The sequence below is a fragment of the Hippopotamus amphibius genome, chromosome 12, assembly GCF_030028045.1.
Source record: "Hippopotamus amphibius kiboko isolate mHipAmp2 chromosome 12, mHipAmp2.hap2, whole genome shotgun sequence".
In the NCBI taxonomy this organism is placed as follows: Eukaryota; Metazoa; Chordata; class Mammalia; order Artiodactyla; family Hippopotamidae; genus Hippopotamus; species Hippopotamus amphibius.
The window spans coordinates 80,269,800-80,293,503 of record NC_080197.1 but is presented as its reverse complement, the minus strand read 5'-3'; the positions used below and the strand labels follow the sequence as shown (position 1 = coordinate 80,293,503).

The window sequence follows — 23,704 nt, the reverse complement described above, 5'->3', positions numbered from 1 at the left end:
CCAATAAATAAATAAATAAAGTTATTGTTTTAAAAAAGTGATCGGATTGAAAGAATTTTATCGAGTGTCCACTGGATACGCTATACCAGGGGCTGCACGATGTGGGTGAGGAGAAGGACAACCCCTGTTCCAGTTCAGCAAGCACAGCCAGGCCGGAAAGGTCTGGGGAGGGTGTGGCAGTCACAGGGCGAGGGTGGCCTCAGGGCTGCGGGTTAGGGTTAGGGCCAAGTGCCTGGCCCTCTTCAATTCCAGGGAGCAGCTGCTACAGAATCTCTACCTGTTTGATGGGCCCGTTGAATAAACAGAACTTGTGATCATTTGCAAGCATAGAAGTCAACCTCCCTTGACCTGTTAAGCCCCCTCTGACTTAAACAAACAACTTAAAAAAAGAACTGAAACAAAATACACATAGAGTAAAATGCACAAATTTTAAATACACAGCTTGATGAATTCTGACATTTGTCTACACCCACAAAACCACCACCCAAATCCAGGTGCAACTAACTGTGAAGCAAACCAACCTGGTATGCTGCAGAAAAACGGGAGTAGAATCTGGTTGGACTTCTGAAATGTCTTTTTAAAGTGGTTTTATTGCTGTTGTTGATTTTATTTTGATGTTTAGAGACAGTTTACTCTTTTTGGGAGGGGAGGGGGAGGGAGGTCCACTCAAGCAGGATCCAGGAAACAGCCCGAGCAGATACTAGGTGCCACTCACTCAGGATGGAACATTCTGCTTGTGTAATCTTTCAGAATCTGGAACATCTAAGAAATGTTAAAGAAAACATTTGGGCTCCAACCTACTGCTGCCATATATTTGCATCCCTCCTGTTTGGAAAGGGGTGTGAAGCAACTCAACTTTCACATGGAATCTGTGTGCTTTCTTATGTATAACACCGCAGACTTAATCCCTTCAACTTTTGTTTTTTCTTAACTTTTTTGCGAGCCATTGCTTTTCCTGGTAGAACAGCAATGGCAGACAATGTTATTTTCAGGTCTTCAACTCTCCCTTTCCCAGCTTTGTCTTAAAATTTAAATGAACAGAATAAAAAATAAAACAAATTTTTTAAGGAAAAACAAAACAGGGAATTCCCTGGCGGTCCAGCTGTTAGGACTCGGGGTTCTCACTGCTAGGGGCCCAGGTTCAATCCCTGGTCAGGGAACTAAGTTCCCACAAGCCCAAGTCATAGAGTGCGGCCAATAAGAAAGAAAGAAAAACAAAACAATCAAAAACAATCCCTGCCCCCGCCCCTCACCCTGTTTGGAACATCCACGCATCAGAATCGAACAGCCAGCTCTTTCCCAGAGCCAAAGATAATTTAAGATGATCTAGTTTAAACCATGGGATTTTTTTTTTCTTCAAATTGACGTATAGTTGATTTCCATATTGTGTTACTTTCAAGTATACAGCATAGTGATTGAATATTTTTTGCTGATTACACTCTATTATATGTTATTACAAGATAATGGGTATAGGGACTTCCCTGGTGGCGCAGTGGTTAGGAATCCGCCTGCCAATACAGGGGACACGGATTCAATCCCTGGTCCGGGAAGATCCCACATGCCAAGGAGCAACTAAGCCCGTGCACCGCAACTACTGAGCTTGCCCTCTAGAGCCCACAAGCCACAACTCCTGAGCCTGAGTGCCGCAACTACTGAAGCCCACATGTCTAGAGCTCGGGCTCTGCAACAAGAGAAGCCATCCCAATGAGGATCCTGCGCACTGCAACAAAGAGTAGCCCCCGCTCGCCACAACTAGAGAAAAGCCCTCGCACAGCAACGAAGACCCAACACAGCCTAAATAAGTAAATAAAACTTAAAACAAACAAAAAACTCCAAGATAATGGGTATAATTCCCTGTGCTGTACAGTTTATCTTTGTTGCTTATCTATCTTATACATAATAGTTTGCATCTGTTAATCCCATACCCCTAATGTGTCCCTCCCCTCTTCAACCGTGAGATTCTTTATGTTGGTTAAGAACTAAGAAATGCTCAAACCTCAAGCACCTCCTTTTTTTATACTATATAACACAGAAAACATTAGCATATTAATGCACATAGTGGTCACAGCTTTCCATTGGTGTATGACACCTTACACGGCGTATATAGTAAATGTCTGTATTGAACATCTTGATGGTCGGGTGTCAGACCAAGGCAGCAGATGCATCATTTCTACCATGAAGCTGCTCCTGAAGTCACAATGCAGCTCACTCACTTCTGCTCTGCCTGCCAGGACAGCTTCTTAACTTACATATTATTTTTCAAAGTATGGCAAACTTTTAACATTTACGTGTAAAATTGGGAGAACAGAGAACCAGGCAAAAAAAGGGATCCCAAAGGCGGGGATTTCCGTTTCCTCACAGGACTTTTTCTTTTAATGTGTTTTATAATTTATTTATTATTTATTTATTCCCACCCTCCCCGCCCTCCACCCAGCACTTTTAACAGCCGTTCGTTTCCACAATCACTGTTTGGAGCAGCTGCTTTTCCTCCCCTGCTGCGGTTTATCAGTTAGCATCCCCATTACTTAGTGGCACAAGTGAGCCTACTTCTGTGGACTTCTGCCCACATCCGATTACCCTTCCAGATGCACAGTTTTAGTGAAACATCACATACAAGGGCAAGCCACTGTGTGGGATTCCCAGACACTGTTGGGTCCCAGGAAAGACCCCATGACCTTGAGAAGGTCACTTCTCATTCTCCTCCTTGTTTTCTCCATTTGTAAAACCCAGTCCTCACATGTCCTCATGGGGCCCTCAAAGGTTCAAAGGGAAGCTTTGAATCCAATCTCTCGGTTTCCATCTTTTGCCCAAATGCTCATGGCTTGGTTCCCGCAACCAACTAAATCAGGGAATCTTTGATGGTCCACAGCAGGCATGGACAACTGGAGTTAGTTACTTGAACTTTTTGGCTTTAAACAGTAAGTGAAGTTTAAAAATAAACAGTAAACAACAGACAAAGAATCTCATTGAGTTCGGGACTGAGACAAGTTGTTACAACTTTAGGGAAAGTTTGGACAGGGTTTCCCTGCTATTTTCATACCCTGACACAGCGGGGGAAGCCACACTTGGAGTCAGTGGCCTCTTTGGGAATAACTGATGTTCAGGAAAGCGGCAGATCCCACGATGTAAAGATGTGATTTTTATTTCCAACCATCTTTTCTAGGGTGTGAAGAGTTAACACCAGCAAGGCTAGGTTGTGCTTTTGTACCCCTTGAGATTCCGGCTGTTTTTTTAAACCTTTAACCCTATCCCCTTAGCAGAAAAGGGGACCTGGCTGTGAACTGTGCGTCAGGGCCGACCCCTCGTCCTCCTCTGGGTGTGACATGATGTAAGACATGTAAATGCTCTGGTTCATCCACACAGGCTTTCCAGCAAAGCCTGGATCAGAGCCAGCACCTTTCCAAAAGGGAATAACCTTCAAACGTCCCCGCAAGGCTGCAGACAGCAGAGTCCCAGGCCCGACGTGGAGTTACTGACTGGTTCTGAGTAGGATGGATCTTCATTCCCTCCCTGCCTTTGACATATTTATCAAGAGATGACCAACCTATGAGCATCTGGACAAAAATGACCTTTCCCAGCAGAGAGAACACAGCTTCAGGCTAGGGAGACGCAGTGAAGCCAGCGGTCCACCCAGGTGGTGAGAGTGTGGAATTCCCTCAGCCCTTGTGAGTCCCACGGCCTGTGCCTACTTCCCTTGGAAAAGAGAACTGAAACCCATTAAAAATAGTCCTTCTCCACCCGCACCAGCCCTAGGCACTGACGCTCCGGAGAGAGCCCGGGGTGCGGTACCCATGCCCACAAACACAAAATGGCACTCAACAAAGATGGTTACGTGCTCTCTTTCTGTAAATAAGTTCCTTTATATCATTTTTTTAGATCCCACATATAAGTGATATCATACGATATTTGTCTTTCTCTGTCTGATTTACTTCACTTAATATGATAACCTCTAGGTCCATCCATGGTGCTGCAAAAATAGACTCACAGACACAGAAAACAAACTTGTGGTTACCAGAGGGGATGGGGTGATAAATTAAGAGTTTGGGATTAGTAGATACACACTACTATGTATAAAATAGATAAACAACAAGGACCTACTGTATAAGACAGGGAACTATATTCAATGTCTTGAAATAACCTATGATGGAAAAGAATCTGAAAAACAATATATATATACACACACACTATATATATATACTGTATATATGTGTATATATACATATGTAAAAAACTGAATTACTTTGCTGTACACCTGAAATTATATTGCAAATCAACTATACTTCCATTAAAAGTAAATGGTTAAAAATAATGGATACTCAGGAGCCTGTCCTCTCTCCAGATGTTCTGCTTTCCTGCCTTCCCCTTCTCTGCGGGAGTAAACGAATCCTTATTCCTGGAGTACTTTGCCCCCTTCCAACCCTGTCCCTCTCTCCTTGCCCTTGGCTACACACTCTTTTCCCAGCACTATCCCCCACCAAGCTCCCTGAGGGTCTGCTCACCCAGAGGTCACCTATACCTAGAGGGGGCTGCTCCCCAGATAAAGGGCTAATAGGGAAGTAACCACTAGAGGGTGACATAATTACACACAAGCGCCTTCCTGGGGCCTGAGCGAGGCCAGAGCCGGCCAGCTGGCCAGCTGGAGGCCCAGAGATGTGGCCAGGTGTCAGTACATTACCCCAGTGAGCACACTTCACAGTGGCGCCGGCAGGCTCTGTCTATCTGTCTGTCTGTCTGTCTGTCTGTCTCACACACACACACACACACACACACACACACACACACACACACACACACACACACACACACACACAGAGACCCACTTTGGCTGGCTAACCAACCAGGGCGTTAGGTGTTCCACAAAAGAGCCACCTCTCACCGCAGCCCACGACCATTCGCAGCAGAGTCAGCGTCTCAGTCACTGGCAGCCGCTGCTTTCATGGACGCTCCTGGTTTGGTGTCACACAGAAACTGCCCCCTAGCCCGAGGTGGTGGGGGGATGACAAAGTTACGTGCCTCCTCAGGGCAGAGAAGCACGTAACTCCTCTGGTTAGAGGAGTTAGAAAGCAGCTCTAGGTCTAGACTATGGTGTTCAAATCCCAGTTCTGCAGGCCGGTTGGTCTTGAGCACTTACCTCTGTGCTGTGGTTTCTCCACTTGTAAATGGAGGTAATAATGGAACCTGCTTCACAGTCGTGCAGATGAGCTGATGTGAGGAATTCATATGTGTAAAGTGCATACGTGTAAAGACCTTTAAAGAATGTCGGGGCTTCCTAGGTGGCACAGTGGTTAAGAACCACCTGCCAATGCAGGAGACCCGAATTTGATCCCTGGTCCGGCAACATCCCACATGCCTCGGAGCAAACTAAGCCCATGCACCACAACTACTGACCCTACACTCTAGAGCCTGCAAGCCACAACTATTGAGCCCATGTGCCACAACTAGTGAAGCCTGAGCGCCTAGAGCCTGTGCTCCACAACGAGAAGCCACTGCAATGAAGACCCAACACAGAAAATTAATTAATTAATTAAAAAAAAGAATGTCAACACACAATAAATGATCAATAATTACTACCTATTTTGGGGACTTCCCTGGCAGTCCAGTGGTTAGGACTCCACGCTTCCACTGTAGGGGGGTTCCATCCCTGGTCAGGAAGCTAAGATTCCTGCATGCTGTGTGGTGCAGCCAAAAACAACAAAGATACTAGCTATTTTCATGACAGCCAGGAGGTGTACTAAGAGGTTCCATGCATCATCCCACTCAATTCTCACAAAGCTCCCAAGATACAAAAATCGCTAGGCCCATTTTACAGACGAGAAAATTGAGTCTCCAAGTGATTAAACAGCTCGTCCAAAGTCCCAGAACTGATAAGTGATAAAGGTTTTGACCCAGAATCTGTCTGACTAAAAACCCAAGTTCTTTCACTATATCACAGGGAAAACTTCAGACTTCACACCAGAAACTCAAAGGCAAAAGATTGGGGGGGGACACAATTTTTTTAATATTATTTGTATTTTACTGAAAAAGGAGAGCCTTCAAGGAGTATAATTTAACAAAAGTTTTAAACGAGGAGAAGGAAAACCGGGGAGTGGGAGGTTCTAGGAGAAGCAGCACCTGGGAACCCGCTGGCCATGCAAATTCTTGGCACTCCCTCCCACCCCGAACTCTGACTCAGGGGCCTTCAAAGTTATTCTGATGCACACGCGAGCTCAAGAAGCACAAGAAAGTACGAGAGTTGGTGGTGAAAGCCTAGGTCAGAGGCAACAGGATGTCTGTCTGTCTGGCAGACGTCAAGTCTGGGAATGTCTCTTGGTGACTGACTAGAACACGGCCCCTCCTGACTCAGGGAGGAGAAAACGGGGGGCACAGTACAGATAGGGGGCTCCCCCCACGTGAAGGACCATCTCACTATGCTCTTTCGAGTTTGCTGTTTCCTCTCCTTTAACATGAATACTTCTTAAAAACAGGAAATAACATTTTTTAAATGTTTAACTGTCAGTAAGAATGTATCTGTGCAATTTGGGGGCACATCTGTGTGGGGCTTTTTTTGATGGTACATTTATAAAAGAAAAAACCAGAACAGTTTTTATTAGGTCCCTCCCATGGCCCAGGTTCTGCATGAAGGCCCTCCCGTTCCCCTGCATGGTTTTTTCTCAATGAATTCTCACCACAGCTCTGTGACCAGGAGTGACTTTCATTTTAGAGATGAGGATACTGAAGCTTAACGTACTGAAGTCACTTTGCCGGAGGCCACGCAGCCATAACGGGAGAGCCAGGATTCCAGTGTATGACTTGGGCTGCAAGTCTGGGGGACACTTAGCTCCTCATGACGGGCCTGGGGAACAGCCCTGTGCCAAGGGGCCTTGAGTCACAGGCACCAAGCGGAGCCCCCCTTGGATCCGGGCCATCCCAGGGGCCAGGCAATGTTCTCCTCTGTAACCCCTCCCCATCACCCTCCCCGCCCCCCAGGGTGTGAGGTACCAAGCTCTCTTGTCAGGGAGGGGTGAACGGAGCAAAATGAGGAGAAAGACAGCTGACTTAATTTTTTCCCAAAGCAATCTCTGTTCTAAAAACAGCAGCAAAGTCCAAACCATGAATTAAAAATTTCTGACTTCAGATGCCAAATTCCAATTCCAGATAGACAAGAGTTGAAATAAAGGTTTCTTATTCTTGAAAGAGAATAAAGAGAAAAAGCTAAGAATTCTTTCAAAAGGTGACTCTTTGACCACACAGCACAGCTTGCGGGATCTTAGCTCCTCAATCAGGGATCGAACCCAGGCCCTCAGCAGTGAAAGCACCGAGTCCTAACCACTGAACCACCAGGGAATTCCCTGAAAAGGTGACTTCTGAAATTAACCTAACTGATGCTTGAATACTGAAGAATCAGAATAATGTATGACACTGTATGTTTGCTATTAGGACATTCTTATTTTTTCCTAAACTAGTAAGGAAAACCCAGCCTATTCTCTAAGTAAGTTTCCAACCTAATAACCTTCCTCCCCTCAACACTATCCAAATTCGAGGCTTCTCTGTAGTGGTCCTCTAAACCGAGAATACTTTACTTGTAACCATTACTTTGCTGGCACTTACACCACTGATAACACGGTCACTATTTTGTAGTGCAATGCTGGGTCCTGAGTCTTCAGAGGCAGATATATCCCCTGCATCTCTGTCTACTCCAGGACACAGAGCCGTGGGTGCACACCAGCTGTATGAACATTTCCTGAACCATCTAATGATTGAAAACCTAGGCAGATTCTTAACCACTGCACCACCAGTGCCTGGAAATGGCTACATTTGCAACATGGCTTGTTTTACTTTAGGGTTGTCATAGCCACCTGTCCAGTAACAAATACTTAAGATGTTTGTTAATATTAACAAGTAATAGCTGATACTTGGGGTTATTTGATCAAAGTGTTTCTAATCCTTTGGTCAGGTGCCTGACAATATGAAAATACGTGTATGTTAGAGTTAACACTCAAAAGTTGTAAACCACAACTTTCAAATGGCAACCGCACTTCCAGAGTTTAGAAGGAGGGAATGTCCATCCACCTGGGGGGGGGGGATTATTAATAGTACCCCCTCTCTTTAGAGTGAGTTTTTCCAGTTCGTACACAAAAGGGCACAGTCATCCTCAGGAGAGAGCTCCAGCTACCCAGATCTCAAGCCCTTATTTCTGTTGGGATGGATAAAGCCCTTTGTTTACAGAATAGAGTGAACTAATAATTTGGGAGAGAGTAAACAATTATTTCAGCATATTTCCAGCAATTTGTTGATGTGAGAACAATTTTCACCTATTTTTCCTATTTATTTATTGATACATCTTCATTTCACAATATTGGTTCTGTTTAAATCTTTTCATTTTTAATTGTGGTAAAACACATATAACACAAAACATACCATCTTAACCATTTTAAAGCATACAATAGTGTTAAGTACATTCATGTTGTGCAACAAATTTCCAGAACTTGTTCATCTTGCAAAACTGAAACTCTATGCCTCAAAACAGTACCCGCCCCCGAAGCCTCTGGCAAGCACCCTTCTACTTTCTGTTTCCGTGATTTTGACTATTCTACATACCTCATATAAGTGAAATAATACAGTATTTGTCTTTTTGTGACTGGCTTATTTCACTCAGCATAATGTCTGCAAGCTTCCTCCATGCTGTGGCCTGTGACAGGATCTCCTTCCTTTTTAAGGCTGAATAACAGTCCATTGTATGGATAGACTACCTTGTGTTTATCCATGATCTGTGAGGGACACTTAGGTCGCTCCTACCCTTTGGCTGTTGCAAATAATGCTATGAACTTGGGTGTACAAATGGTTCACCTAGACTCTGCTTTCATTTATTTTTGATATATACCAGAAGTGGAATTGCTGGATCATAAGGTCATTCTATTTTTAAGTTTTTGAGGAATGGCCACACTGTTTCCCACAGCAGCGGTACCATTTCACATTCCCACACCAGCAGTGCACCAGGGTTCCAATTTCCTTACCTCCTCACCGACACTTGCTATTTTCTGTCTTATTAACTGTGGTCATCCTAATGAGTATGAGGTGGTATCTTACTGTGCTTTTGATCAGCATTTCCCTAATGATCAATGATGTTGAGCATCTTTTCATGTGTTGGTTGGCCATTTGCATGTCTTTGGAGAACTGCCTGTTCAAGTCCTCCGCACATTACTTAATCAGGTTACTCCTTCATTGTTTCTAGTTAAATCTCCTCCTTGCGGTCAGTGAATCAACTCCTCACTATGTCTTATCTTTTCTCTAACCAAGAGGTGCCCCAGGATACTCTCCTGCTTAGAATTATTTAGGAATAGAGAAACTGTTGCCTTGAAGCTGGGAAACAGCTGGAAAGGCACCATCTTATAAACCTCAGATATCCATTGTTATTGGTGGTTCAGAACTCTTGGAGAAGTTTTGATATGTAAGGTCTTTCGTAAAGAGATCATATAATTGTTATTCTCATTCACTTCAGTTCAATCACATTTACAGTGCCTACTACACAGGCATCCATTGGCCACGGATACATTAGAGTTACTATAAAACACACAATATATTTTAACTCCTTTGATCTAATGCCCACCAACTAGACTCTGTCTGGGTCACTGTTTCTGGATACATATATTCTTTTTATTTATTTATTTGTTTATTGTCTGTGTTGAGTCTTCGTTTCTGCACACGGGCTTTCTCTAGTTGCAGTGGAGGGACGGGGTGGGGTGGGCTACTCTTCATTGTGGTTCACAGGCTTCTCATTACGGTGGCTTCTCTTGTTGCGGAGCACGGGCTCTAGGTGCTCAGCTTCAGTAGTTGCAGCATGTGGGCTCAACAGTTGTGGCACATGGGCTTAGTTGCTCCATGGCATGTGGGATATTCCCGGACCAGGGATTGAACCCGTGTCCCCTGCATTGGCAGGCGGATTCTTAACCACTGCGCAACCTAGGAAGTCCCTGGACACACGTATACTTAAATGAGGAGTTTAAAAGCTACGGATCTCTTCTGATCTTTCCTGCCAGATCTTCCCTGTGTGAGGAAACATACATCCTTTTTTTTTTTTTAATATCTATTTATTTGGTTGCGCCAGGTCTTAGTTGCCGCATGAGGGCTCCCTAGCTGTGGCACGCGGACTCTTAGTTGCAGCGTGCATGTGGGATCTCGTTCCCTGAAGAGGGACCAAACCCCAGGCCCTCTGCATTGGGAGCTTGGAGTCCCAACCACTGTGCCACCAAGGAAGTCCCAGGAAGCATACATCCTTAAGTAAGCCCGATCTTTGGGTTGGGCCTCTCAATTTTCCCAGAACCCATCCAGATGAAACCACACCCTATCTGAAAAACCAGTGTCTTTAAAATCCTTGGTAAAGTTTTAGAGACTCTGTACACAGGGCTATCACCTCTGCTTCCAAACAGAGAAGTTCAGAGCTCCTTCAGAAAAAAAACTTCACCTTGGTTGCAAACTATTGAATCATATACAAAAGTCTCAACCTGGGCTCAAAATATGAGTAGCTGTCCAAAGAATTTTCTACATTGATATACATCTTCTCTACACCACCAGTCTCTGGTCCATAATTCCCTCCATCTACTTTTGTGTTCCAAATCATAGCCTAAACCAAAACCCCCAGAAACCAGTGCATGTGCAACTATCCTTATTCTCGGGGCTGCATTAGGAACAATGTGAAATGTGGGCCAAGACAGGACTCAGAGAGGCTCATGGCTTCCCAGAGTGTAACTGTTGAGAAGATCCCTGGAGATTATCCAGTCACTCTGCCCTGGTGGAACATGAGGAAACTGGGACTCAGAAAGAGGAGGCACTTCCTCTGAGCCCCAGACTCAGCAGAGGGTCACCTGACACTGCGTTGTTTCCCCACTAACATGCATTTTCTAAGATGCTTCTTGATGTGTATTCTCCTACTTAGTGAATGTGAACATAATCATACTGCTGAAAATCCTTGTCATATACGTTTGAATGCCTTAAATCAAAGGCCCTGTATTAATAAAATTCTAGAGTTAAACTCAAGAAAAAGTTTTGCAAGAACTAGGAGCGGGTGGTCAACTTCTAGAGAAGGTGTTTCCAGGCACCTCGGAATGACTTTTCAGACTTAAGAGCAGTGGCTGGTCTGGAGGAGGAACCTGGTTAACTCCTTCTTTAAAGGTTAGGCTCATTCCCCCATTTGTGGTCTAACACTTTGTTTTGTATTGAGGATTAAGGTGTTTTGGATTAAGACCTTGATAACAACACGAACACATCTACATCCACAGCACAACAGAAAAAGTCACTTTCACCTTGAGAGGGAGGTAAAAGTTTAGGCAGCAGTGATTGAGACCAATGTACGCTTAGATACACCCCAGGGGAAGAGTGCCAACCCAGGTGTGCCCCAGAATCGAGACTTTCACTGCACAGCACATTTGGAGTCCTCTAGATGACCAACACAACCCTGTATTATTCCAGGAAGGCTATAAAAATCTTTGGGCCTCACACCACGTGCAACGTTGGTAAAGGATTTTGCTTCTGCATTTCCTGACTTAGGAACAAGAGAAGTGGGTGGCAGTCTAAAATGTATTATGCCTGTCACCAATTTGCACCTACTAGGCCCAGTATTGGTCTTTTGCGCAAAAGAGAAGTGCCCAAAAGTGAACCTCAAGTACTGAATATGGAACCCGGTAAAAATCTTGTTCAGGTCCTCACTGAAACCATTTTCCTTTCCTGATAGCCGAACCAGATTGTCTTGCATCTTCTTGTGTGGATCTACACATTAATTCAAAGTACAGAGGGTCATTTTCTGATTCTAAGAACCTTGGTTTGAAGGTAGTTATAATGAAACCCTGAAACCCCATCCTCTGAGTGGGCATTTAAGACCCAGGAGCCACGTTCTAGACCGGAGCAACCCACGGCTCCAGAGAACACAGTTTATAAACGAATAGACATTTGCCGGAGCACCTTAAACCAAGTCCAATCGTCACTCTGCTTTACCAAAAGGTAAAATTGTATCCACACAGACGAACACACTGACTGTTGGCACAACTGGGCCTTTCACCGTCTAAGAGGCTGACAGGGAAGAAAGCGATGCTAAGGGCTGAGGGGAGGCTGCTCCGTCCGGGCGCGAGGCAGGCGGAGGCGACGCGGCGCAGCCCAGGGCTCCCGGCCGAGCGCGGAAGCGGAGGAAGTTGTGATGCAGCGGGAGCCGAGGGAGCGCACTGGCGGCGGAGTCTGGAAACACCCGGAACATGCTAGAAGGAAGTAGTAATGGCCAGATCCAGAGTGCGCACTGGGGGGGCCGCGCTCGGCTAAGGGACGCGCGGGTAGAACTGAGTTTCTCCCCCGTTTAGGGCACAAGACTGGAGAGAAAGAAACCGTGGGAAGCCGCCCACGGGGAAGGACCGAGAGAGTGGCCGCACAGACGCGCGGCGGGGCCCCGGGGACGCAGAAAGGGAGGAGAGCCGGGCGGCACCGAGCCGTGGTCCGGGGGGGGGAATAAAGGGAGCGCGCGGGAGGGTGGGCCGGGGACGCGCGGGGAGCCCTCCGAGCAGGCGGCGCGGAGCCCAGACGCGGGCCGGGCGTGGCCGGCGGCTCCCCGCGGGCAGCGGAGGCGGCGGAAGCGGCGGCCGGCGCCCCGACAGCGCGCACAGGGTTAACCCGCGGCGGGCCGGCGCTCGGTTTCCAGGGCAACGCCGGCAGTTCCGGCGCGCAGGCTCGTACCATCGCGCGCGCGCGGGGGAGCGCGGGGGGCGGGGGCGCGGAGGCGCGGAGAGCAGCGGGTCCGGCCCGGACGCCCCCGGCGCGGCCGCCGCTCGCCCCGGCTCGGCTCCGCGCGCGCGCTCCGTGCCGGCCGGCGCTGCCCCGCGCGCGGACGCGGGGGCCGAGCGCGCGCCGGCCCGAGGTCCCCCCGCGGGGGTGGCCGAGTGCGGGCGGCCCGCTGGCAGCTTTGAAAAGCGAGCGAGGACAAAGGCGGCCGCAGCCTCCCGGCGCCCAGCCCGAGCGCGCAGCCCGGCCCGCGCGGCGCCGGAGGATGCGGCCGGGGGCGCGGCGGCGGGGCGGCGCGGGCCGGGCGCGGCGGGGCTGAGCCCAGCGAGGGCCGGGCCGCGGGGGCGCCCGCCCGGGATGTGAGCGCCGAGCGCGCCGGGCGGGGAGGGCGGGCAGGGCGGCAGGAAGGACGCGCGGACGGGAGGAGGAGCGGCGCCGAGCCGGAAGGCGGGAGGCGCGTCCGTTGGGCCCGCGGCGCGGCCGGCCAGCCGCCTCGTCGCTCGGGCGGGAGCGGGGCCCGCGCCTCCTCCCCGGCGCCGCGGGGAGGAAGATGGAGACGCACATCTCGTGCCTGTTTCCCGAGCTGTTGGCCATGATCTTCGGCTACCTGGACGTGCGCGACAAGGGGCGCGCGGCGCAGGTGTGCACGGCCTGGCGGGACGCCGCCTACCACAAGTCGGTGTGGCGGGGGGTGGAGGCCAAGCTGCACCTGCGCCGGGCCAACCCGTCGCTGTTCCCCAGCCTGCAGGCCCGGGGCATCCGCCGGGTGCAGATCCTGAGCCTGCGCCGCAGCCTCAGCTACGTGATCCAGGGCATGGCCAACATCGAGAGCCTCAACCTCAGCGGCTGCTACAACCTCACCGACAACGGGCTGGGCCACGCGTTCGTGCAGGAGATCGGCTCGCTGCGCGCCCTCAACCTGAGCCTCTGCAAGCAGATCACCGACAGCAGCCTGGGCCGCATAGCCCAGTACCTCAAGGGCCTGGAGGTGCTGGAGCTGGGCGGCTGCAGCAACATCACCAACACCGGCCTCCTGCTCATCGCCTGGGGCCTGCAGCGCCTCAAGAGCCTTAATCTCCGCAGCTGCCGCCACCTCTCGGACGTGGGCATCGGGCACCTGGCCGGCATGACGCGCAGCGCGGCCGAGGGCTGCCTGGGCCTGGAGCAGCTGACGCTGCAGGACTGCCAGAAGCTCACGGACCTGTCTCTGAAGCACATCTCCCGGGGGTTGACGGGCCTGAGGCTCCTCAACCTCAGCTTCTGCGGAGGCATCTCGGACGCGGGCCTCCTGCACCTGTCGCACATGGGCGGCCTGCGCAGCCTTAACCTGCGCTCCTGTGACAACATCAGTGACACCGGCATCATGCATCTGGCCATGGGCAGCCTGCGCCTCTCGGGGCTGGATGTGTCCTTCTGTGACAAGGTGGGGGACCAGAGCCTGGCTTACATAGCGCAGGGGCTGGACGGCCTCAAGTCCCTGTCTCTCTGCTCCTGCCACATCAGCGACGATGGCATCAACCGCATGGTGCGGCAGATGCACGGGCTACGCACACTTAACATAGGGCAGTGTGTGCGCATCACGGACAAGGGCCTGGAGCTGATCGCGGAGCACCTCAGCCAGCTCACCGGCATCGATCTGTACGGCTGCACCCGCATCACCAAGCGCGGCCTGGAGCGCATCACGCAGCTGCCCTGCCTCAAGGTACTCAACCTGGGCCTCTGGCAGATGACGGACAGTGAGAAGGTCAGGTGAGGGCGGCAGCACCAACTCCCCCAGCCCCGCCCTGTTCGTCCTCCTGCCACCGCCGCGGCCCTCACGCTCACTCGACACGCACGCGGAGACCCAGATCGTTGCCGCGGACGCGGGGGTGGGGGGGCGGGGGGCGATGACGCGAAGCCCCAGGCTCGTCCTCCCCCTCCCCCCTCCTCATTTAGTTCGGGCCCCTCTGCCACCCCCCACCCACTCCCCTCTCCTTTTCCCCGAGGATGCGGAGATGGGTTCACCACCCACGACCCACTCCTCCCAGAAAGGTTTTGGAGGACGGATTGAGCTACTGTATCCCCGCCGCGCTGCGTTTGGAAATGGGGGTGGGGAGAGTGACCAGTCCTTTCAACCCTGGGGAGTTGAGGAAAATGCCTGCCTTCACTTCAGCTTTCATTTGAATACTGTGATCTGGTTTTTATTTCGAAATGTATAAAAGCAAACCCAACTACAACGGCCTTTTCACCCTTCCACTTTGTAACTAATCCCAGTCTCTTCCCATCACTCCTTTGACAGCACTCTGCTACCCACGCTCATTTCATTTGTATTGTCTTTTTTTTTATTTTTTGAAGAAAGTTGACATCATGGTCTCTTTCTTTTCTGCTGAGTATATTCTATATATTATATATATATAAATTATATATATATATATATGTGTGTCTGGCTACCTCGTTTTAGTTTACTTTTTTTCTCTGAAGCCCTGGAATTCTACAAGAGAGATATTTTGAGACTGAAACATTTTTGTGCCTGGACTGGAAAGATGCCCATTGGGTTTGTACGTCTTTTTTTGTTTTGGCTTCTTCCCAAACCCCATCCAGTGTATCCCACTTCACATTCTGGCTCTACTTTCCTTTTTCTCCTTGTCCATAGGGATTTGAGGGCCCAGCCATGATCCTAAATCTTGACTTAATTTATAGCACAAATGTGTGGGAGACAGGAGAGTTGGACTGTTTTTTTTTTCCCTGGTCTGTTTGTTTGAGATGCAGATTGTGTCTTGAAAATGATGATTATATATGCAAATTCTGCCCTGCCCCACCCTCTCCCGAGTTTCCCCACGAAAAGGTCACCCAGTGAGGCTTCCTGTTGAGAGCAGAGGAGCAAAGTTGGCTTCCAGAGCCCCTGGGGCTGTAATGTGAAGGGGAGGAGACTGAAATTCAAGTCTTATCTCTGTTCTGTTAATAAAACGGGAGTTTGTGGGTTTTTTAAAAATTCTGTTTCTAAATGGAGGAGTAGATGCCTTTATTTTGGTGGGGGTTGGGACTCGTGGCTTTAAAAAAAATCACTTTTGAGTAGGATGTATATTTCTGTTGGATTTTTTTGTTTATTTTTTTTAGAATCCTCCACAGCAACATGCGAGACCATGGAGTTAAAGAAACCCAGAGACCTTTATCAATTAATTGTACTGTTTGTGAATTTGTATAAATAATAACAAAGATCCTCTTAAAACGTTTATATTCTTACAGTAAAAGGTTAAACTGATATTTATATAATAAAAGAGGAAATATGAAGTATGTTTTTGAAAAAAAAAAACAAAACAAAAAAACAAAAGCGTTGTATCTGTGAATTATTTTTAAGGCAGTGTGTGTTTGGGTCCAGGCCAAAGTAGTAGGAGGTGCTGTTTGTGTCTCTAAAGTATAAGATATAGAGTTCGGTGCAGCCTGTGTGGTGTGGGTAAGGTCATGGTGAAAAACTGATCCTGTATACCGTTTACTGCTGACATCTAAATGTTTTGTTGCTAGAAATGTGATTAGAATGGAGATTATATAATTCTGGTTCTGAACTGTCAACATGGAAATTTAAAGAAACTACAAAATGAAACTTTTTCTTAAACCAGATTTGTAAGAGTCACAATTTCACCAGGGTGGCCAATTTTTCTCCACATGAACACGAGATCTAGGGGTGATGTTCAAGAAATGGGTCATGAGATGAGATGTGGAAGTGGGAAGAAAAAGATGGGTTTCTTGACCCTGAGGGGGTGTGGGGAGGCTGCGGTGGTGGGGGGGGGAGGGTGCCCGGGCCATTGTTGGGAAAGTTAAGGGCGCTCAGTCATGCGGACTGAGTCTCAGTGTGAGCAGTGCGGCAGGGGCGGGGGGCACCGGCCCCTCCTTGGCATTCCCGGCCAGCCCCACCAGCCCCACGGGGTTGGAGTGCTTTCCTGGGGGTGGGGAGGCTGGCCTGGAGTTCTTGTACATTTGCATTTTAAGAAGGCAGCCACTCGATCCACTCTGGTGAGGGTTCTTAGACTGAATTGGGGCTGAATACCAACAATTGCAGCAAAGAGCTCCCTTTGGTAGACAATAACTAAATCATCTGACACCCTGTGGTTGGGCTGTGGAAACGGAAGCCGTATAAATGCTCCAACAGTGGGGTTATTCTTATTCCTGGTTTCGCATAGGTCTGTCTGTCTTGTTTCTGAGGTGGTTGTGTTTTTTGTTTTTTTTTTTAAATACTGATCCCAGGAAGAGCTGATAAGAGTAGCACAAAACTTTCCTGGAGCAACACCTCTTTCCAGGAAGGGAGCTGGGACCAGGTTTCTCTTGGGTAAGACTGTTTTGTAAAATTTCCAAGCTTGCTGATCAGGCCTGTCACAAAAGCTGCATTGTTCCTTCTTGGAGAGCATCACAAGTGGGTCTAATGGAGCCTGACACTAGATCCATCTTCCTTTTCTTTGGGGAAGGTGTGGATCTCTTTCTTCCCTCTTAGGTTACAGTGCTTACTGCCTGGAAAAAAAAAATGTGTGAACCCCAGTAAGAAGGAACTCTGAATCAGGGTCAGCTTTCTGATTTAGCATTTGCCTCTACATTGTACAGCACATGAAGGTTCCATAAGCTGTGAGTTCTTAGGCTATTTTCCTTCTTCCAAGAGACTGCGTGGCTGTGCAGATTCAGTCAGTACAAACCTGGGCGCCTCCTAAGTCTTAGGCTCTGCGCTCACCTCCTTCATTTAATACAGAAAGTAATCCTACCAACTATAACTGGAAGGCTTTCTGCTCCTCTGCTTTGTTTTGGTTTTTACTTTAAAGGTTATGTATAAGCTTGAATCAAGGCTGGTAAATTAATGTTTGGAAATTAAGATCATGGGCCAGTTATCCTCATCGTGAACTAGGCATAGTTCAGAATATATCTGGAGCACCTCTGGGAAAGATGAATAAACCTCCTTCGTTCATCCCTCAACCTTTTTGGACAGAAAGAAAGGAATTGGGGTTGAGAACCTATGGTGTGCTTTGCCTGGTACTTGTAAATTTCTCCTAGTCTTCAAGGCAACCTGCTGAAAGGTACCCTCTTTTCCAGATCAGAATACTGCTTGCCTTAAGTCAGCCAGCCACTAAGTCCAGCCCCCTTCTGCTCCACAAGAAGGATCAGCTACTGATCGCACCTTGGTTCCCAGGAAGGCGACCTCCCAGAAGCGAGTGGTGGCTGTCTGAACCCAGGATGGAGAAGCTCAGGCCATGGGGCACCACTTGAAAGGGAGTAAAAGTGGACTTGGCCTCATCATACCTACAGGAATGGAAGGAAATGCTTTTAAAGAATAGAAGCACTAAGAACATGAGTGGATACGTAATTTGTGGGTGATGCACAAGTTACAGGGCACTTCAGGGCAATTTTTAGAATAACAGAAAAAACCTGGCTCAGGTATTGGCCAAAACTTCAGAACTGAAAAACCAAAATAGGAACTTGGTGTAAACTTTATCATCTAGAAGCAATAAACTTCACTAGGAACTGTCTGAGTGGCAGTCAGGAAAGGGTTCCACGTTCTTGTCCAAGACTCACGGGGCAAGAGCCCTAAAACATCTGCTGAAAAGATGATGTGTAAGTGAATGGCGGGGTTCAGACAGTGCCTGCAGCCCCCTCAGGACCATGACAGGCCTCTAGCTAAGAGTGCTGGGTGTTGTTGCATAATTCTCCTGGCCACGGACTCCTTCCTGCCCAATTCCTCCGTCCTGAGGCGGGGGAGGGCCCACTTGATGTATCCCACATGTGGCAGCAGTGACACGGATGCTTGCCTAACCTACGGTTAGTTCAGAAAACTCGAACTGATCATACTCTTTCATGATTCATATCAACAACAAAGATCTGAAAAAGCAAATGTTCCTTTTATGGCCGTTTCTTTTTAACGGTAAGAGCCTCCTCTGAAACAGAGACATACCAGATGGAAACTGAAGCATGGCTGACCCCCAAACCCAGGTGCTTTCCTGCTGAGGTTACTAGACAGATGCTTACCTTGGAATATGAGTAAAATCTTTCCCTTCTGATTTAGAGAATTTGAACTCAAGTTTTCAAAGGAAAGAGGACAGTGGCCCCTAGGGATCACTGTCTCCAAAGAATAAGACCCTCTTCTTAAGAGCTCAGATTTGTAAAACAAAACCAAGACCTCATGCAGCTCCTGACAACAGTTCCTTTGCTCCCAGGGGGCCAGTGAGTCAACCAGGGGTCGCCCCCTCTGCTGCCCTTCTCCCCCTGTTCTCCCCCCTCATCACTCTGTTCTAAAAGTTAATTCTGCCCCTTTAACAGAGGGCAAGACCCAAATTGTGTGCCACCCTAACTCCTGAGGAGTCAGGGGTGAGGCTTTTTGGTGAAATAACATGGGTCCTGGGGAAAGCACAGGATTATAAATTGGAAAGATCGCGTCCTGAGCCAATGCCCAGGCCACACCCCTGTCTCATCTTGTCAAGGTACTTGTTCAAATAGGGAGCAAGTCAAATTTTTTGAAAAGGGAATGTTGCCAGACAGAGGAGACATCATATTTGGATCAGTGCCAACTATTAACAATTCAGAACGTCTCCAAAGTGAGCGCACAGCTAGGGTAAGATTGAACACTCAGGTCTCGGGTAGAAAAGGGGCGTTTCCAGACATCTGTACCTTTCAGTGTCCACAACTGATCGGTATCAGCCTTTTCCTCTTTTCCAGGGGGGGCTCTGACATCGCCTGGTGGAGCTGCCTGTACCACCCAGAGTGCTGGGTACCACGTACAAAGCTGCTCCTCCAGTTTAGGGGCAAGAGGAAATGAGCACGAGAGCAGAAGTCACAGCACGAGAACGGGATACGTTAACATCCCCCCCAAACAAAACCAAACCCAAGTGGAATTCCTCCACCTCCTGTTAAGCCAGAAAAGCGCACGTATTTTCTTAAAAGAAGACTTAAGCTTTTTATCCTCTTATCACTCTTCCACTTTGTGTAAAGGACACATGCCTCGTGTCCTTGTGCATTCGCTTTCATCTCTGAGCGTGGACAGTATCCCAGTCACACAGGCGGGGCAGAGCCAGGCGAGCGGGGCGGGATGTGGACGAGGCCTGCGGACGCACGGAATCGCGACTATGTTTGGCTTCCCTGTCTCAGGATTTACGTTTCCTCAGAGCTGGTGGATCCCGGACATTTAACTTTATAAACGGGAAAAGAGGCCTAACGAGGGTGAAAGACTGTGCCCCAGTGACCGCCCCAGACTTCACCGATCACCGTGAAGGCTGGCCTCCAGCAGGAGGGCACTGTGCTGCTGTCAGGCAACACCTGACCCCCTGCTTCCAAAGGGAGCTGACCTAGAGCACGTTATTTTCATCTGGAGTAAACACCCCGAGTGCTGAAAGTTATTATTACTATTTAATAAGTATTACTTATGCAGACTCAAACGTGTACAGGGTTTTCCAAGGAGCTGGAAAGCTAGTATGAGGAGTTAGTAAACGGGCTTAGGGTACCGGGTGGCCCGAGTGAGGGTCCTATCCATCCCCTGTTGTCCTCAAGCACCTGGGCCAGCTCCCCAGCACTGCTCCGTCACAGATGGTGACAGACAGTGCAAACACCACCACGCTGAGAAGTCACAGCGCCACACGCCTGGGGCCGCCTGTCAGGAAAGAACTGAGTTGTGCGAACACGAGCTGTATTCTCATCACTCAAGGATAAAATGTGCTGCCTTTACAGATGTTTTACCTACAAATACCTCCTGTCTCTACAGAGTAAAAGGGTCTAGGTGTGTTCACATCAGCACAGCTTCTGTTCCGCGCTCCCGGTGGATGTGACCCACCCTCCAGACGCTCAGGCCCGCTCACGGCACTGGCGGTGACCCCCCCAGATCAGGGTCTGAACGACAGGAATGGCCCGGTGGGGAAATTGTCGAGTCCAGATTCATTTTTTATGAATAGTGTGGAATTATTCCTCATGGCTTGGAAAGCATTGTTTTTCTCATCTAAAAAGATAATGCAAATATTTACTACAAACGTTTTCCATAATAATGTTTCTCCTTAGGGAAACTTTACCCCAAACTGGCATTTTTATGTACACACTTGTGTACATGTGTGTAGGAATAGCTACCGGCTTCCATTCTGCTTTTTGACAAGTGGTCTCTAAATAGAGAGGAATCCTCAAAACTAGTCCTGATGTTCCTTAGAATCTTTAGTAAAATCACCAAGGCCAAAATTGGACCGACGACGGGTAAAATGAGGGAGGAATTTGCAACAGTTAAACACTTCAAATTCGTAGCCTTCTTAGATGGATGATAAACTAACCAGGGCCTTCCATTTTTACTTCAGTGTTTTAAACCTTAGCTTCTCAGCTCAAAGCCCGCTGCTGTGAACTTCAAAATAAGAAAAAGAAAGAAAAGAAATGAAGAAAGAAAAAAAGGGCCAAGAGGTGTGTCTTGAGCAAACTATATGAAAATACAGAATTACAGTGACAACTTCTAGCTCTTCTAGTTCATTTCAAAGGTACCAAATTTATTAAGAGTCTTTCCGGAACCTGTGAAAACAGTACGGCCAGGTTCTGTGGTCTGAACTTCATCAAGCTCGCAGCCTGCTGCTGTATGAGGCAGGGAAGGTGTGCGGATTTTCAGAGCCTGGATTGGATAGCCGGCTGGCCCCCCTGAGGTCCAGACGGCCGGCCGTGGTGCTCGGAGGCAAATGGCGACAGGACAGCATGACTCATGGGAAGGCAGCTGGCCTGTCTTTGCCCCACACACAAGGGTCTAATGCTCAGTGGAGTCACAGGAGGACCTGTGGAAGTCCACTCCACGAAGCAGGGCACAGGGTTTAGCAGCAGCTGCCTAAGCCCTGCTTGCTTCAGAAGCCAAACTGTGTCTCTACAAGTCAGGAGACAGGTCACACATGGCACCCCGTGAAAGGCAGGGGTGGAAAGTCATTCCTGCCTCCTTCTGGGTTGTTCCCTGACCTTCCCTCCCCCTCCCCCCTCCTACCTTCTCCCACCCATTCACCCTCCCCACCGGGATGCAGCCCTGGGTCGTGGCCACACCAGGGGCAGAGCCAGGAGTCCGACCTCGTGGTTTCCTTTACCTCAGCTTCACCAAGACAATTTTAGGACCCACCGTAGGGCAGAAAAGTAAAGCACAGTTCATGCCAAACTCTGCATATTTGTCTTCCACGTGGAAAGACAGACCATCTTTACCTACGGCGCCTGCGAGTCCCTCGTCCCGTCAGCAGGTGGCAGCATTGCCTGCAAGCTGGATACCCTCCATCAGGTGCCCCCAGTCACCTCCCCACAAAGACCTTCCCAGCTGCGGTGTGAGAGCTGGCAAGAGAATCTCACATCGCCAAAAAGATGAAATGGAATTTTTAAGTATTGGTGGAGTCAGGGAGCAGTGCTGGACACTCGGTTTGGTAGCAAGTGTCAGATGCACCCTCAGAACATTTCCCTGATGTAGCCGGCGGGAATCAAACATCGACTCCTAACTTTTCTTTAAGACCCATACAAATCCTGTTAGATTGCCATATTTGGGGATTCCGGGAGAACAACTTGGGAAAAAGTTTACACTCATACATGGAAATATCCATTTTAGCAGGAGGAGCAAACGTGCTGGCGTCTTTTTATTACAAAAAAAATTTTAAAGTGTACTGTCTGTGATGAAAAATTCTCAAGATCCTTTGAGGAAAAACAAAAATATTAAAAAATTTTTAGGAGTATCAATTTTTAGTTTTTTATTATCAAAATGACTATATTCTAAAGGAGCCCATGAAAGTGAGAATTATTAAGACCCCTGATAAAGCAGTGAGGTTGCTCACATACCTAAATTCTTCCCATGGAAAACAGACATTAGGAACAGGTAGCAGAAATTAAGACAAGGGGAAAGAACTTCTGAGCCAGCTTGGCCGCATCCCGTAAAGTGCCACATGAGGGGCAGGCTGGGGGCTCCTGCCCCCTTGGTCCTGATTGCCTGGCCTCGGGGGATGAAAGCAAGGATCTGAAGGGCAGCTGGTGCAGACGTGGAGTAAAAGCGTGGAAGGGGGAGGTGGACGTGCCCCACGGATGCTCTTCCACACCCTGCCATCCCGATGAGGCTCTGCCACCAGCACGGTGACACAGAGGTCCTTTCTGGTTAGAAAATGGAAGGAGAGAAAGGAGAAGCTTCTGGAACTCAGGGCCCAGGCGCGAACCAGATCACCGCTCCTGCCAGCAACCAAGAAGGTTGTAGGAAAGCAGTAAACCCTTTGTGGACACCCAGGCTGAAATACACCTTTGTCAGGGACACGCGGGACAAACACAGGTTCAGGGAAACAACCCAGATGAAGAAAAGAGGGGGCAGAGGAGAGAAAAGAGGACACGGATCACTCACACCAAGCGGAGGGGACCAGCGTGATAAACAGAGACCAGGAGAGGTCAGGGCAGGGGAAGCCAACGGCCAGCACGCCCAGCCTGGTCCCCAGGAGGAGGTGGTGGGGCTCAGGGGCCGCTGTCTCCGCAGGAGGAGCTGGGGGGGCCCTGGGGCCGCTGTCCACGGGAGCAGATTTCTCGGGCTGTTTGTGTTTTCAGGAAGACAGTCCCTCTTCTTTTGGTTGTGTACATCAGACACAAGACAAAAATTCCAACTACTAGGTCCCCAGGCTGGCCTGAGGAGCTGGCAGTAAGTCGACAGGTCCCACTCCCAGACCGTGGCTGCTACGGCCCACCCTCCCGGCTCTCACCTTCAGGATGAAGGTTCTGTCCTACCCCCTTTCCCCGTCCTGCAGGGAAAACCAGCCAGAACGACAGCATTCCAGGGCTGTCGTGTGACACCCCTTATGTTGTGAGGGGCCAGTCCCCTGGGCTGGCCGCTGTCCCTCAACCCCCAGGAGTCGGGCCTCTGCGCTCTGTCCTGGCCGGCACTTGAGTCGACCCTTCTGTTTTAGGTAATGTCCCCAGCCCTGGCCCCAGAGGCCCCGTGAGCAAAGCCAGGCAGCCGGCACCACACGTCCTCCCCACAAAAATACATGGGCCACACGGCCAT

At 49.0% G+C, this 23,704-nt stretch overlaps 2 protein-coding genes across 3 annotated transcripts in view; one reads left to right on the top strand and one right to left on the bottom strand.

Moving 5' to 3' along the window:
- The window catches only part of WNT5B (Wnt family member 5B), a 99,301-nt gene that overhangs the window by 34,455 nt on the left and 41,142 nt on the right, over window positions 1-23,704 (bottom strand). The gene's annotated exons all lie outside the window — the stretch shown is intronic.
- Window positions 13,088-16,283, top strand: FBXL14 (F-box and leucine rich repeat protein 14). Its single transcript, XM_057703080.1, has one exon. It carries the CDS (start codon window positions 13,289-13,291, stop codon window positions 14,489-14,491), a length of 1,203 nt encoding a protein of 400 aa, XP_057559063.1. The 5' UTR covers window positions 13,088-13,288; the 3' UTR covers window positions 14,492-16,283.